General features: G+C 45.7%; 1 protein-coding gene across 3 annotated transcripts in view; it reads left to right on the forward strand.

The window, feature by feature from the left end:
- Positions 1 to 17,129, forward strand: part of FHOD3 (formin homology 2 domain containing 3) — a 487,786-nt gene that overhangs the window by 413,361 nt on the left and 57,296 nt on the right. For all 3 annotated transcript variants that reach the window (XM_025365274.1, XM_025365275.1, XM_025365277.1), the window contains 2 exons: positions 5,351 to 5,647; positions 14,096 to 14,979. In XM_025365274.1, the coding sequence (XP_025221059.1) occupies positions 5,351 to 5,647; positions 14,096 to 14,979 (1,181 nt within the window). The remainder of the gene's footprint in view (positions 1 to 5,350; positions 5,648 to 14,095; positions 14,980 to 17,129) is intronic.

Genomic DNA, 17,129 nt, shown 5'->3' on the forward strand with positions numbered 1-17,129 from the left:
CAGGGACCAGCTGGCTGAAGTTCTCAGGCCGACTCGTTCCTCATTTCTCTCCCCGTTTTGTGATCTGCCTGAGGAAAGCATGGTCACATTCTCCATCTGATGGGGCAGCCTTTACATTCTCATACCTAAGACAAACACTTAACTTCTCCCCCATGCCGTGGGGTTCTCATGTTGATGGATTCCCATCCTGGTTTCCCAGCCTCTCTCACTCCAGTAATGTCTGTTTCTTTGGGGTGAAGAATTCCTTTTAGTGGCTATGTTCTGGTTGTGGGTTCTTCCCTACAAGCTGATGACAGCCTAGTTCCCTGTTATGTCACTTTGAGGATACCCTGGACCCCTTCTTTTCTATTATTTCTTCCTCCTTGCAAAAAGTATCCATTACCTCATCCTTTTATGCAGTTTAGTGTTGATTTTTTTATTTGGCCCTTGTATTCCCCCTACCCCAACCTTCAAATCTAGCTGCAAGCCCTCAGAGCCAGGTCAGCACAGGCTCTGGCCAAACACATTTTTCTGGTCTTTGCTAAGTGCATCCTGGCGATGCTGAGATCCCCATCGGTCTGCATTCTTGGGCTGTGATCCAGGAAGACAGATCCCGGTTTTGGATGCCTGTAATGTTACCAGGCATTCCTTGCTATGTCTTCCTTTTATTTCCAAACGCACGTCCACTGCTAGGAGAAGGATTGCCTGGGCACCTGACCCAAGTCCTTCCTGCAGTTCCCCTCCCGCCTTGCACAGCCCAGGAGATGCAGTCAGATCTTTGTGTCCCTCCTCCATCCAAGGTGGTTATGGAAAAGCGTGGCAAGCCCTGGCATCTCCTGACCTGCCGGGTTTGGGGTATCACTGTCACTCCTGAGCCTCCCTTGAAGATGCTGCTGCAGAGTTCTTAGAGGCATTACATGCTGGGGAAGGGACACTCTGCTCCTTCCTACCTGACCACCCTGGCACGGGCCTTCACTGTTCTCTCCTGGTCTCGGGTTTCTGAGGGCAATACCAGAGCCCTCCCCATAGAAAGGTCATGAGGGCTTTGGAAGGCGGTTCCTGTGAAGTGCTCAGTAACCATTCCTCAAAGGGAGCCAGCAGCCCTGCGGAACTCCCTGCCCTGCTCCTGTGTGAACAGAGTTCCTCCCCCAGCTGATGTCTGGGATGGAAAAACCTCCTGCTGTTCAATCTCAATCCCTTTCCCATGTGTTCTTCCAGTGGTGCTGTGTTTTTATTTTCTTTCTCTCTTGAGCTCCACTGATTGCCATTCCCCTCTTCCTCCTCTGTCTCTCTCTCTAAGGGTTTGCTTCGTGGACTCTTGATTCCACACTGACTAGGGGCCTCACCCCACAGCTCGCAGGCACACCCAAGCTGTTTCCAGCAGGAAGCCTCGCTTGCCTGTGATGCAGGTGGAGACAGGGCTCACCTCAGACTAAATGAAACGCAGAACAACTATCACTGCCCTTAGGGTAAAGTCCTAGATCCCTCCATCAATACACAGGGCTGGTTGCCCTGGCCCCTGACAACCACCCAAACCTCCTCTCACTCCTCCTGCCAGGCCACACAGCTTTCGTTCCCTCTGGCACACAGTGGGCTCCGGGTCCCTGCATGTGCACTTCCCTCTGCCTAGGACACTCTCAGTGTTTCCCCTCTTTTAATTCATTTTTATCCCTTGAGACTCTACTTAAACGTTATTTTGCCGCAGAGACTTATGTCCTAGGCCTTGCCAAAGACCCTTGCCATGTGTTCCCAGGGCACCGTGCATTTTATGTTACACATCCATCACTCTTACAAACGTATTTTTGTTATTGTGTCTGCTGATAGTTGAGAGGTGGGGGTTTCCCTGTGCCCACTGGTGGCAGAGCTCGCTCACTTTTGCCCCATGGATGTCGCGGCAGGTTGTTCAGGATCTCTAATCTGCTTCTCTCTAGCCTCTGTGACAGAGCTGGGTCAGTCTCATGGGTCGCTGTGTCTGTCTCTCACCACCAACACCACACTGTCGGGCCAGAGAAAGGCTCGTTAAATTCTGGGACTGGTAACAGTGAGAAGTTGTAAACATTCCTAGGAGGGAAACAAGCACCTTTCCTCCCTAGTTGTTGCCAAAGGTCGTAGCTCCCTTTAGGACTTTTCCTACAGGATTATATGGCTTCTCCTGTTTCCTGGGGACTTGGTGGGTATAACTGAGACTTTTTCCTGCATCCACCCAGAGGGCAGCAGACCTGGCTTAGAGACACTGACTCAGAAGGAACTGGGTGTGTGTGTGTCTGCGCGCGCGCGTGTGTGTGTGCACGCGCACGGAAGGAAGTATGAGTGAGGGAAATCCTGCTGAAAGATCATGGGAAAGGGGAGGAGAAATGTTCCGGAGTTCAGTGTGGAGTCTCAGGGCTGTCCTGGGTGCTTTCTGAATATCAACAAGAATGCTGTGAGCAGACGCTGGCCCCAGGACCACGCTGGGGCCCTCCAGCAGGAGACGAAGGCAGGGTCTTGGCCCTCAGGCAACTTTCCTGTGTTTGATTAAGACAGCTGGAGAAGGGCTCTGCCATGGACCCTGGCAGTTTCGCTTGACTTGAATGTGTGTGACAGTTATTTAATTTGTTCATCATTAGGACGGCCTCAGATTTGCGATCAGACCTTGTAGACACTGAGTCATGTATTCTGGGCAGGAGATGACTTTGCTAATTACTACCTCCCCAGCAGTCATGAAAAAAAGAAACCACCCCAGTGGTTGAAATCACAGATTGAAATATGTGATTCCAAGAAGTTAGGCCCTAGTGTATTGGAATGAAATTGTGCGGCTCCCCCTCAAGAGTGTGGCTTTTCCAGATCTTGCGTGTCTGTTAGCTCACCTGCTCAGGGCCAGAGCCGCTGCTTGGGTAGGGTCCTGCATGTTCAGTGGAATGGAACACGGCAGGGCACACACACAGGCTGAAGTCAAACAGCCGTCAATCACAGAGCCTCCCTACTTGGCCCAGACCCCTGGGGGTGGTGAGTAGACACAGGCTTATGGCAGCCAACTGACCCCACGTCCCTGTCTGTGATGAAGCCACCAGGAGGGGCCCTTGCTGGTTTTCACCATATGCTTACCAATTAAAACTTCAGTCCATGCCACATGCTGGGCTGTTGGAAACACATTTTTATTTTGATGTGGCTATTTTGAAGTCCATGTGTGCAAAAACATGTGCTTTCTGTCAACCAAATGATGACGCTGCCGCCTCTGAGGCCGTGCTCCTGCCATGCTTGTAAAACTAATGGGGTTTTGTATCTCTCCTAAATACTCTATTATCAGATGAAAAAGAAATTACCATAAAAATTCCTTCAGTACCAAAGGGAATGTTTCTAAAAGGGCTGTTCACTCCATCCCATGACCCAGCACAGTTTTTACTTTTAAGGAAGCGTGTATGACGCTCTCATTCTCAGGCACGCCGCCTCACAGCTGTGTGCCCACTGGTTTCCTTCTGTGACTGCCACCCCTGCCTCTCTGTCTGGACACTGTGCCCTCAGATCTCCAGTTCCTAAAGCCTTCCCCTCTTGGGATGCCCAGGAGGGACAGCCCCTCAGCTGCGGTCTTTGCCGCCCCTCCCCGTGTTCTCCAGCCTTCCCAGGAAGCAGGTTCCTGCCCCAGGCCAGAGTTCCCTGTAGAAGATGCACAACTACAACCTGTAATCAGAGGAGAGGAATTTGCTCCTCCACCCCCAAATTCCTACTTGGCACTCAGGGACATTCCCACAGAGGAGTGGGATTTGGAAGTTGCCCAGGAACATAAGGAAAGGTGGTATTTCATCCTCTCCACTGCATCTTCCCTGCCCAGCTAACTCCCTGACTCATCCTCAGAGGATGGCAACCTGAGAGCAGATGAAGGATTAGGAGTGATGGCCCTGTGGGTCCTGAAGAATGAGTTGCTGGGAAGCTGGGCTTAGCTGGACCCCATGCCTCGTAAGGTCTGAATGTCCCTCCCCCTTAGTAATGCCCGTGCCCAGCCTGCTGAGGGGCTGGTTCTGTGTGCCCCATGGCCAGCCGTGCCCATTACCTGGTGTGGCAGGATGCCTCCACAGAGAGCTGCCCTGATCTGCGTGTTCTCATGGAGTCTGGGCAGGTCCCTCTCATCCCCTGCCATGTGCAGACCCTGCCAGAATTTCTGTGGTGCTTTGAGCAGTGTGTACCTAAGGTTCAAGCACACGCCCTTAGAGTGCGTTGCCAGGGTTCCAGAGGAGCGGCTTTGCTCAGCCTGAGGGCAGTTCCTTTAAGAGTGAGCCGCCCTCCTCCAGCCTTCATGTGTGGCAGTTGGCTCAGAATTTTGTGTATTCTCAATCATTTTGCTACATATCCACAGCTCATAGCTGAGAGCTTTGCTCAGCAAAAAAAAAAAAAAAAAAAAAAAATGCATAAGCCAGATTGTGCCATTTCCCTGTTCCCTAGAGTGTCACGTGAGTGAGAACATGATCATCTTACCTCAGTGATAGCATCAGGTCTCCAGCCTTGATAGGTTTACAAATAGACTGTGACCATGAGTGATTCTTCCAAACTGCTTTCAAAATCAAACTAACTTCACATTATGAGCAAATATAACCCAAGAGAAGGGTGATGAACCTCACTGGTTCAGCCAACTGATTTCAGAACACGTTAGCTGATTTTCATCAGCTTGATCCACCATGGATTTTGTTTCTCTTTCCCTAAACAGGCAATAGGGTTATATATTAGTTTCGTATTGCTGTGTAACAAGTTTCCACAGACATAGCGATTGGAAATAACACTCGTTTATTATCTCACAGTTTCCATCTGTCAGAAGTTTAGCACAGCTCAACTGAGCTCTTGACCTTGGCTGTCCACTGCCACAAGGCAGAAATTAAGGCGGCAGCTGGCTGAGCTCTTACTAGGAGACTCTGGGAACAGTCCACCTCCAGCCTCGCTGAGGGTGATAGCAACATCCAGGTCCTTGTGCCCGCAGAACTGAGGTCCCTATTCTGGTAGGCTGCTGACCAGAGGTGGTTCTCAGCTTCTAGAGGCCACCTGCATTCCCTGTCAGTCAAGCAGTAGTGATGTGGCAGATCCTTCTCCTGCTTCGAACCTCTGACTTCCTTTTCTGCTGCCATTTGGAAAACTGTCTGCCTTTAAAAGGCTTTCCTGATTGGATCCAACTCATCTAGTTACTCTCCATATCGTAAAGTCACTGACTGGGACTTTCCTGTCATCTGCACAATCCCTTCACAGCATTGCCTCTGTGAGTGTTTGAATAGCCAGGGGACAGGTCTCTTAGGGGCTGTCTCTGGACATCTGCCCACAACAGAGAAATCAACCTCACGTCCATTCTCACCTCACATCACCCTTCCAAGAAACCTGTTGTCAATATAATCTCCATTGTTGTCTCCACCAGCAAGTGCCGGGGATCCTGAGCCCGAATCAGAGGCAGAACCGGAACCAGAGGCAGGGGCAGGGCAGGTTGCTGATGAAGCTGACCAGGACATAGCCTCTGCTCACGAGGGTGCAGAGACCGAAGTGGAGCGGGCACTAGAGCAAGAGCCGGAAGAAAGAGCCTCCCTCAGTGAAAAAGAGAGACAGAACGAGGGGGTGAACGAGAGGGACAACTGCTCTGCCTCCAGCGTCTCATCCTCCAGCAGCACATTGGAGAGGGAGGAGAAGGAGGACAAGCTCTCTGGGGACAGGACAACCGGTAAATGAAGCCCCTTGTTTCAGTCGGCATGTGCCAGGGAGGCCTGGGGTGCAGGGGCTGGTTCGCTAAGAGCCTGTCCACAGGCTGGTCTCTGAGGTGACCTGGGTCAACCTACTCATGCAGCTGTGTCACCCAGTGTCTGGGGACGAGGAGTGTGGCCATGCTGGCAGCCAGCCAGCAGCTTTCTGCCCTGTAGAAAGATGGCCCCCAAACCCTCTGCCACACCATCACATTCATTACCTCCACACCTGAGGAAAAGGGCCCCGATAAGGAGGGCCTTTCCTGAGGAATAAGCCCCAGAAGAGAAACCTGTCACATCCCCTGACTGTTCCATTGTGAATAATAGTAAGGTTGATAATAGTAAGGCCTTTTCCATTTTTGATAGAAGTTTAGAAACTGTCACATTGTCATCTATTCCTTTAAAAATGTGTTTACTGAAGAGTGTTAATCATTTTGACTGGACATTTCAGACTGGAAAAGATTTGTTTAAATGGATTGAATGAGTGTTTCCAAAAAATTGTGGTACGCAGTGTACTGAGGTCAATTTGATGTACTGGAATATAGATCGTTTGTTTTCTACATTATACTCGTAACCATTCTTTTCTTTGTATAAAGAACAAGCTTTTCCTTATGGAAGTATATCTTTTTGGTGTTACACTTAATACTCATTCAGTTCTCCTGTGAATGGTAACTTTAGAATTAGGGACCAAATGGAATATTAGATTATAGGTTTGGTTTAGCCTGAAAGAACCTCACCAAGGACTTGAGGAGGGTGCCAGAGAGGGTTATGGGAATTATAAATAATTCATATGATCTGTGATACCACAGGGTTACTTTTCCTACCCACGACTTACGTGCTATCACGGTGGTAGAATGCCTCCTTTTCAACAAACAGTCCTAACCAGTGGAGTCAGGTCTAATGGACCAGCTTCGTTAAGCTGCATATGAGTGGTACCCACTCAAGTCAATGTCTTAGGCCCAAAGGACAATATGATGCCTCTACCAAGGACTGCCAGCCAGTGCCATGACCCATGAATGGCTTATTAATTCCCAGATGAAAAATACATTGTCTCAGAAGCATGGATGAATGAATGAATGAAACCAGAATGTCTTCCAATAGACCTGTCAATCAATGGCATAGTCTAAAATAGTTACTATTTGGATTTTTCCCAGTTAGAATATACTACTAGATTTTATACTTTATATTGCTGGTCACTATGATGCAGTAAAAAAGAGAAGATAAAAGACTTTATTAGTTTACATATTAGGAATTATTGCATTGAAAATCCAGTGTCTTCATTTGGTTGAATATGTATGTGTCAAAAGGTATTATATATACTGATATTTACTTAGTTTCTTTCAAAGTCAGATTGCAGTTAGTCCCCCAAACTCTACTTCTTAATCATATTTCTGTAATTATTGTGGCAATACTGGATGTAGGTTGAGTCTCACTGGTCAGATTGGTCTTAAATCATGTTTTATTTATTAGGAATAGCTTTAAGAATTATTCATCATAACTGGGTTTAGCAGGCCTAAAATATATCAAGAAATTGGATTAGTAAAAATATACCAGGCGACAGAGCTTTCTTGGGTCAGATTGTCCAGTCTTCTTCCAAATAAGGACAATTTTCCAAAAATGGAAAGTGCTCCCAGTGAAGAACCATTGACTTTCTACCAAAAGTGGGCAGTGTCCAAGTGTTTAGAAGCAGGAATTAGGGCTTTGCAATGATTTTTCTGCTTTGCTCCAGTGCTGTTAAGAGATTTGGTCATGTTTATTTACTGTAGCTTATTGGATCCTAAAAAATCTCACTGTTCACAGGCATCATCAGCCACTGTGGAGTCAGGGCAGCTATGTCATTATAGCTCTTGCTTTTCCGAGTGCTGTCAAATCACAGAGCAACCTTAGAGATAATTAAAATGATTCCCAAACGTATTTCTAATGACTGCGTCAAAAATGAATTTGTAGGACTTAAAAAAGTCTCATTCCAGTTATGTGTTTCAGTTTTTCTTTGTTTCATGTGTTCTACTCTAGGGCATGCATGTGAGAAGCTTTATCATAGCATGAATTATGCTTTTTTATAATTACTTGTATAATTATCCTTTGTCTCCACTTGAATGTCAGCTTTGTGAGGATGGGGATGTCTGTCTATTCATTGTGAGTCCTCACTTCCTAGCAGGGTCTCACAAAACAATCAGTGAATAAATGAAGAGGAGTCTGGCTAAGATGGGGAAGCTTCATTGCTCCTGGGTTCTCCCCTCTTACAACCAACATAGCAACACTCTGAGAATACCAGAACAATCCATCAGAGGAGGACTGTGAAATGTGGAAAGAAGAATGCAGACAGCCTAGGAAGCTCTGGACTTAAATTACATGACAGTGAAGTTCCAAGTAAAGCTTATTTCCCTAGCCAAAGGACTGGGAAAAGGATTGCCTAACAGAACAGAACACAGGCTTTTTACTTATTAATACTTGTACCCTAGACAGGCACTAATGAAAAACCTGACCCAGAGTCAATGGAGACTGATAGGGAGCTGAACCTCCAGCTTCATTTGGAGGCGATAAGGCAATGTGAGTCAGTGATTTAATTTCCCTGGGAAGGTGCCAGTGGGGCCAAGGGAGGGGGCACTGACCTTCTACCCTCCTCATCTGCAATGAGCCTGTGTGAGTCAGCACTCTTGCTGGGGTGGTGACAGCAGGATCCAGCAGGGAGCTGAACATCTCCCTCCACCAGCATCTGTATGCTATACCTAAAAAGGCTGACTACCTACTAATAGATTAGATAGGATCCAAAGTCTAATAATGCACAAAATGTCCAAGACATAATGGAAAAATCATTTATCATTTCAAGAGCTAAGGCAATCACATCTTGAATGGGAAAATGCAATAAACAAATGCCAACACTGAGATGAGCCAGACATTGGAATTATGCGACGGAGATTTTGAAGCAGCCATCATGATACTGCTTCAGTGAGCAGTTACAAACACTTAGGGAATACATAAAAAATAAAATATCTCAGCAAAGAAATAAAAGATATTAAAAAGAACCAAGGGGCAATTGTAGGACCTGAAAAACACAGTAACCAAAATAAAATACTTACTGGATAGTCTTAATAGTAGATTAGAGACAACAAAAGAAATGATTAGTCAACTCAAAAACAAATCAATGGAAATTATGAACTCTGAATGGCAGAAAAAAACAGACTGAAAAACATGAACAGAGCCTCAGGGACCTGTGAGACAATAAGACTCGATCTAACACCAATTCATTGGAAGCTGTAGAGGAGAAAAAGTGTAATGCTGAAAAATTATTTGAAGAAATAATGGCCCAAAACTTCTCAAATTTGTCAGGAAGCTGAGCAAACCCCAAACAAGACAAATTTAAAGACATTTACACCAAGACAAATGATAGTCAAACTTACGAAAACTGAAGACCAAAAACAAGCAAAGAAAGTTTTCTAAGAGGCTAGAAAGAAACGTTTTACCCATAGGGGAACACCAGTCCAAATGACAGCACATTGCTCATCTGAAACCATGGAGGCTAGCAGGAAGGGGCACAATATTTTGCTAGTGCTAAAAGAAAAGAACTGTCAACTATAAATTCTATATCCTGCATATGTATCCTTTAAGAATGAAGGGGAAATAAGATTCTCAGATAAAGAAAAACTAAAAGAGTGGGTCCCTAACAGACCTACCCTCAAAGAATTACTACCAGAGGTTCTCCAAACAGAAAGAAAATGGTGACAGACGTCTTGGAACTTCAGGAAGGAAAGGAATGGGTGAAAACACGGAAAAATAAATACTTTCTACTTATGAGTTCTTAAATCATACTTGATGGTTGAAGCAAAAATTATAACATCATTTGATGTAGTGCTCTGTGTAGGTAGAGGAATACTTAGGACAGCTATACTTTCAGAGTGGGGAAGCTAAAGATATCTAAATGGAAGTAAGTTTTCCACACTTCAAAGTGGTTAAACAGCAATACTAGTTTACTGTGGTTAGTGTGTATAATGTAATACCTAGAGCAACCACTACAGAAACCAGATGAAACAATGTACTTGAAAACACTATAAATAAATCAAAATGAAATTCTAAAGAATATTCAAAGGGGATGAAGAAAGGTTGACTAATGGGTACAAGTATACAATCCAATAGAGAAAATAAGACCTAGTGTTCTATAGGATCAGTAGGAAAATTATGGTTTACAATAATGTGTTGTGTATATTTCAAAATAGCTACAAGAGAATACTTTAAATGTTGTAAAAAAAAAAAAAAGAAAAGACTATTTAAGGTGATGGATATCCCAATTACATTGATTTGATCTTTACAAATTATATGAACTTATTAAATTATCACGTGTACCCTGAAAATATGTATATCTATTATGTATCAATTGAAAAATTTGTTAAAGTAAAAGTATTCAAGTAACCCATAGGAGACCAAGAAAGGAGAAACAGGAACTAAAACAAATGGAACAAATATGACAAATAAAATGGCAGACTTTAGCTCTAACATATCAATAATTCCTTTAAATTAAAAGATAGATGGCAGAGTGGATAAAAAAAAGACCCAATTTTATGTTATGTATAGAAAACTCTTTTCAAACATAATGACACAGGTAGATTGTAAGTTAAAAGTTGGGAAAAAAATTTGTAGGACTAGGTATAAAAGGAAGAAAAAAGAAAAAAAGTTGAGAAAAGATATATTATGCAAACATTAAATCAGAGAAAAGCAGGAATGACTACATCAGATAAAGTAGACCTCAGAGCAAAGGAAATTACTAAGGACAAAGAGGGACACTACGAATGATAAAAGGAGTCATGAATGAAGAGAATAAGCGAGGAAACTGGCATTTAAAATATATTACCTGTTTGCCTGGGTGCAGTGGCTTACACATGTAATCCTAGCACTCTGGGAGGCCGAGGTGGGTGGATCACTTGAAGTCAGGAGTTTGAGATCAGTCTTGCCAACATGGTGAAACTCCCATCTCTACTAAAAATACAAAAATTAGCTGGATGTGGTGGTGCACACCTGTAGTCACAACTACTTGGGAGGCTGAGACATGAGAATTGCTTGAACTCTGGAGGTGGAGGCTGCAGTGAGCCAAGATCACACCACTGCACTCCAGTCTGGGCAAGAGTGAGACTCCATCTCAAAGAAAAAAAAATTCTTTTCCTTGTTGCCAAAATAAGAAAATGCTCACATTTCCCAATAAATGGAGAAAGAGCGAGGCCATCTCTTGAGAAGGGCTTAGCTGCTTTATCTGTTGCAGCCTCCTGGCATCAAAGTGGTCTCTCTGTTCACAGGAGTGTCTGACCACTTGTTGGAACTCCAGCTAACCAGATTTTTCGCTCTTCTCCTCAAATGGCATCTCATCTCCTTTTGATGGTGATTATTTTCTAAGTATATTTTGTTTGTAAAACCTAAAAGAGGGTTCAAGAGCTCCTTGTTCTGGTGTTGAGATGGCCTAAGGTCCCCTGGTCAGGTTAAGCCATTGTTGCACTGAGGACAGAGAATAAAGCTACACTGGAAATCCTGGGGGACCTTGTGCTCCCCTGGTCAATGCCTCCTCAAGCCAGGGCCCACCCTCAGCGTGTTTGAGTGGGGATGCTCCTTTGGCTGAATGAAGCTCCCAGTGCTGACCTCCCAGGCCTGGGGCTCCTGCCACATCTCAACACCAGAATCCACTGAGGCCCTGGAAAGCTGATGGAACTCACCTCCTGAAGCACTCACCACCTGGCCCTGCCAGCCCTGATACGGTTTGGCTGTGTCCTCACCCAAAACTCATCTTGAATTATAGTTCCCATATTCCCCATGTGTCATGGGAGGGATGTGGTGAAGATAATTGAATCATGGGGGCAGTTTCCCCCATTCTGTTCTTATGGTAGTGAATTCTCACAAGATCTGATGGTTTTATAAGGGGCTTCCCCCTTCTTTGGGCACTCACTTTTCTCTCTCCTGCCACCATGTGAAGAAGGGCATGTTTTCTTCCCCTTCTGCCATGATTGTAAGTTTCCTAAGGCCTCCCCAGCCATGATGAACTGTGAGTCAATTAAACCTCTTTTCTTTATAAATTACCCGGTCTTGGGCAGCCCTTTATAGCAGCATGAGAACGGACTAATACAAGCCCCAAAGAGGCAAACCCAGAGGAATAACATTCCTGATCATTCATTCATTCATTCATTCAGTTGTTCCAGATGTTGCAGAAACAACAGTGAACAAAACAAACCCAAATCCTGTTCTCATAGAGTTTACATCCCATGACAAAGGCAATTTAATGAGTAATTATAATCATTCCAGTGATAGGGCAGAGGCAGACAATAAAATAAGTAAAACATGACAGATTTGATAGTCATAAGAGCTGTGATGAAAAATAAAGCAGGAAAGGATGATCAACAGTGTTGGGAGAGGATTGCACAATTTTCACTAAGTGGTCAGGGAAGACTTCACTGAGAAGATATGGTTTGAGTAAAGACAAGAGGTCAAAGATAAAAATTGTGTGATGTAGTTTATCCCAGGAGGGGCTGACACCCTGAGGCCAGATCGTACTTGGTGAGTTCTAGGAATGGTAAGAAGTTGCTGTAGCTAACAAGGTTTATGGGCGTGTGTGTCTGGGGGTCGGGGAGTCTTGGTGGTGGGCGATGAATGAAAAGTAAGGAAGGATCATGGAAGGCCTTGTGAACATTGTGTCATGGCTTTTTCTCACAGTAAAAGGTGGTGCTGTTAAAAGACTTTGAGCAGAGAGATAGGATCAGACATTTTTATAAACATCATGTGGCTGTTGGGGTAAGAATTGGCTATCAAGGGATGTGACTAGAAGCAGAGAGTCCAGCAGGGATGCCCGTGCAGTACTGTAGGCAGGAATCCACGCTGGCCTGGCCCTTGGTTGTGGTAGCAGAGGTGCTGAGAAAAGCAGCTGGATTCTGGATATGACATGAAGGTGTAGCCAACAGGATGCCCAGCAACACTGGATGTGGAGGATGAAAGAAAAGAAGTCAAGAATGACTCTGAGGTTTTTGGAATTGGCAGCAAGATGGATGCAGTTGCCGTAGCTGAGACAGCAAAGGATTGCAGGAGAAGCACTTTAGGTTGGGGACTGCATGGGTAGAGAAGGTGGTGTTTTATGGATGGCATTTAATGCCTTGAAACTAGATGAGACTGAAAGAGTGCAGATGGAGAGAAGAGGTCCAAGGACATTTAAAGGTTAATGACAAGGAGGAACCAGCAAAGGAGACTGAGAAGGAGTAGCCAGATGTCCTGGGAGCCCTGTGTCATACGTCATATCTTGGGACCCCTGTGAGGGGGAACAGAGTGGTTGACTGTGTCTAGTGCAACACAAAAGTCACTGGTACCTGAAAGCAGCAGCTGAGAAGGGTAGTGGGAGCAATAGCTCCCTCTGACTGGGTCCAAGAGAAAAGAAAAAAAGAAATTGGAGGCAGTGGGCAAAGCAACTCTTATGAGCAGCTTTACTTTAGAGGAAAGGAGAAAAGTTAAAGTTAGGTGATAGCTAGAGGGATGAGTGGGGCCAAGGGTGATTTTGCTTTCTTAAGATGGGGGAAATTATATATATATGTATGTTAATGTGCCAGAAGGAAGACTGTAGTGGGAGGGCCATGGGAAATGCAGGACAGATAATTTCTGGAGTGGATTACTTATGCACAAGTGGTCTCTCGACCCCTGCTAAGAGGTATGTTTATGAGGCAGTCACAGGAGGGAGACTGTGTTCTAAGGGTCAGTGCACGTGGGAGAGTAGAGGTGGAAGGGAGGCTCTGGAAGATTCCTTCTGGCTTCATCTGTTAAGTCCGTGAACTTGGAGGCAAGGTTATCTCTGAGGATGAGATGGGGCAGGAGGTTAGAGAAGAGAGGGCTATGGAAAGTCACCTTGGAGAGGAGTGAGTGAGATTGTCAGGCAGCATTCAGTCCCCTGGAGACTAGGGACCGTGATAAAGAGTGAACCTAAAGAGTGACCAGTGGCACAGTTTGTGTGTTTTTGAGGCACTTTGAGCTGCACTAGTGTAGATTTGGAGTCGGGGAGAGAAGCAGAGGTCATCTTCCAGGCTCTCCAACACCTGCTGGGGCCAGGGAGTGGCTTCTTGCCTCCCTATCTCAAGTTAGGGCAGAGGCTCCTTAGTTACCTGTGGGTGAGTGGGTCCTGACCTGTTGCCTTGGGTGGGCAGGAAAAAGGAGGAAAATTTCTCCCGTGAGCCCAGGTAGCAGCCAGCAGCATCATGCCTGGAAGAGTCTTGGGTCCTCGTGTGGGTCTTTGGGACTGTAAAGCAGCATGTCTTCTTGCCCAAGAGCATCTTGTTGGTCATGGCTTTGACTGTTCGTGCAGTGTCTTCTCTGAAGTTACTCCCATATGTCAAGCTCACTTATTGTCTAATCGGTTTTCTCATGGAAGCGAGGCCCCCCTTGCCCCTTTCTCATTTTTCTCTCCCGTGTACTTTCAGGTTTGTGGCCCGCAGGTGTCCAGGATGCAGGTGTAAATGGACAGTGTGGCGACATCCTCACCAACAAACGGTTCATGCTTGACATGCTGTATGCCCATAACAGGAAGACTCCGGGTGATGAGGAGAAGGGAGATGGGGAGGCCGGGAGGACCCAGCAGGAGGCAGAGGCGGTAGCCAGCCTTGCTACCAGAATATCTACCCTGCAGGCCAACTCTCAGACCCAGGATGAGAGCGTCAGGAGGGTGGACGTCGGCTGTTTGGACAATCGGGGCAGTGTGAAAGCATTTGCTGAGAAATTCAACAGCGGGGACCTGGGGAGAGGTTCCGTCTCCCCTGATGCTGAGCCCAATGACAAGGTCCCAGAAACAGCGCTGGTGCAGCCAAAGACAGAGTCTGATTACATCTGGGACCAACTCATGGCCAATCCAAGAGAACTCAGAATCCAAGACATGGATTTCACTGACCTGGGGGAGGAGGATGACATTGACGTCCTAGATGTGGACCTAGGTCACAGGGAGGCCCCTGGGCCACCTCCCCCACCCCCACCCACCTTTCTGGGTTTGCCACCCCCACCCCCACCACCCCTGTTGGACAGCATCCCTCCCCCTCCTGTCCCCGGTAATTTATTGGCTCCTCCTCCTCCAGTGTTCAACGCTCCTCAGGGCTTAGGGTGGTCCCAGGTACCCAGGGGTCAGCCCACATTCACTAAGAAAAAGAAAACCATCCGTTTGTTCTGGAATGAAGTTCGGCCTTTTGACTGGCCATGTAAAAACAACCGACGCTGCAGAGAATTCCTGTGGTCAAAACTGGAACCCATTAAGGTGGACACTTCCAGACTGGAGCACCTGTTTGAGTCTAAATCCAAGGAACTATCTGTCTCAAAGGTACTGCTAGTCTTCAGCATGCTTCTTGATTGGAAGTTGGGTAGGGCTAATGAGATTTGTTCTGTATAAAATACTATTTTGCGTTGCTTTTGCTATTTGGTAAAAAGTCCATTGCTATAAAAATCTGATCTTTAATATAGTGTTCCTTCTGCCACATGCTAGGTGTAGGCTACATGAGTCAGAGACCCTTATTAGCTAATATGGTCACCAGCTTACTTATATTAGGCAAAGGAGCTTTCAAAGAACCAGATAGCCCTGAGGAAAAGACAAAAATGGTCAACTAAGGAATGTCAGCATAGCCCAATAGCAGATGTTGATGTTAACTAGAGAAAGTGGACTTGCTGACTCACCAAACACGGGCTATGCTTATTTAATCTTACCTTCATTGATTATGACTGATAGTAGTAGTTTGAACTTTATCTGTAACCACCCAATAAGCTCAAAGGCAAAAATCCAACTGACATTTCTTTGACTTGGCCCCTGATCAAGCCAGCATTCTGCAGCTATCTAGTTTTCCAGGAGCTGTATATTTGGCATCCTGTCAATATTACACATGCATCTAGATTTAATATTTTGGATAAATGTTTGAGAATCCTATAGGCACTGCCGCTGTGATAGTAACAAAGATGTTATACCACTTTTATCAATGGGAAACACTGTATATAGTTACTGGGCACCAAAGGTTAAGTCATGGTTAATTTACACGATAAACTGCAAGATATTGGATCACAGATTTTATATCTAATGATTCCCTATATTAGTAGAGTCTCCTTCGCATATCTTAACTGACTTTTAAAAACCCATTCTGGGTATTTTCCAGTTTTAAAACAGATTTAAGTCTATCTCCTCTTTTCAGCTACTAGGGGTAGGAGAAAGTACTTTGTAAAGTATAATTTAGAATAAACATGCAAGAGATTATAATCATGAATTAATTTTAACTCCCTGTGTTGCTGCATGCATGTATCTTTTTGGGTGAGTATGAAACTCTGAGTCAGGTTCCCAGCCCTACCAGTTGGACACCAATTCTGTATCAAAAATTACATGCAGGATCCTTGGAACGAGTGAGCCCTTCAGATGAGGAGCACAGTGACAGAGTTAGCGCCTGTCACTGCTGTGGGATGCTGACAGGCCAGCCAGGGGAGCTGTAGTTGGTCAGTTTCCTTTCAAAGTGTGCTGGCATTCTTAAGCTGCTTGCTGCCCTTCACTGGTTGGCATTTACCCCGGTGTGTGTTTCTCAGTGACCACATGAGTCTAAATCATTTCCAGCCTCAGGAATCTCCTCAAATCAGAATTACAGTTTTCTCATTTACAAATCTACACTGTTAGGATCCAGTATAAAAAATCATGCCCAATCAGTCCTGTCCTTCAGTTGAAAGTAGACCCAGCTTTTTTTTTTTTTTTTTTTTTTTTTTGAGACGGAGTCTCGCTCTGTCGCCCAGGCTGGAGTGCAGTGGCCGGATCTCAGCTCACTGCAAGCTCCGCCTCCCGGGTTTATGCCATTCTCCTGCCTCAGCCTCCCGAGTAGCTGGGAGTACAGGTGCCCGCCACCATGCCCGGCTAGTTTTTTGTATTTTTTTTAGTAGAGACCGGGTTTCACCATGTTAACCAGGATGGTCTCGATCTCCTGACCTCGTGATCTGCCCGTCTCGGCCTCCCAAAGTGCTGGGATTATAGGCTTGAGCCACCGCACCCGGCCTAGACCCAGCTTTTGTCCCCTCCAGAAAATAACACCTAAGAAAGGGTTGCCAGACACCCACTTTTGGTGTATGTGTGTCCTGACTTCCTAGGACTGGTACCAAGTGGTGCCGAGCACATGCCCCATTCCAATTCTTTTTTTGTTTTGGTTTGTTTTGTTTTTTTGAGGCAGAGTCTTGCTCTGTTGCCCAGGATGGAGTGCAGTGGTGTGATCTTGGCTCACTGCAACTTCCACCTCCCAGGTTCAAGAGATTCTCCTGCCTCCGCCTCCTGAGTAGCAGGGATTACAGGTGCCCACTGCTACGCCCAGTTAATTTTTGTATTTTTAGTAGAGATGGGGTTTCACCATGTTGGCCAGGCTGGTCTCAAACTTTAAACCTCAGGTGATCCACCTGCCTCGGCCTCCCCAAGTGCTGGGATAACAGGAGTGAGCCACTGCGCCCAACCTTCCCCTT

Source organism: Theropithecus gelada, chromosome 18 (genome assembly GCF_003255815.1).
Source record: "Theropithecus gelada isolate Dixy chromosome 18, Tgel_1.0, whole genome shotgun sequence".
Lineage (NCBI taxonomy): Eukaryota > Metazoa > Chordata > Mammalia > Primates > Cercopithecidae > Theropithecus > Theropithecus gelada.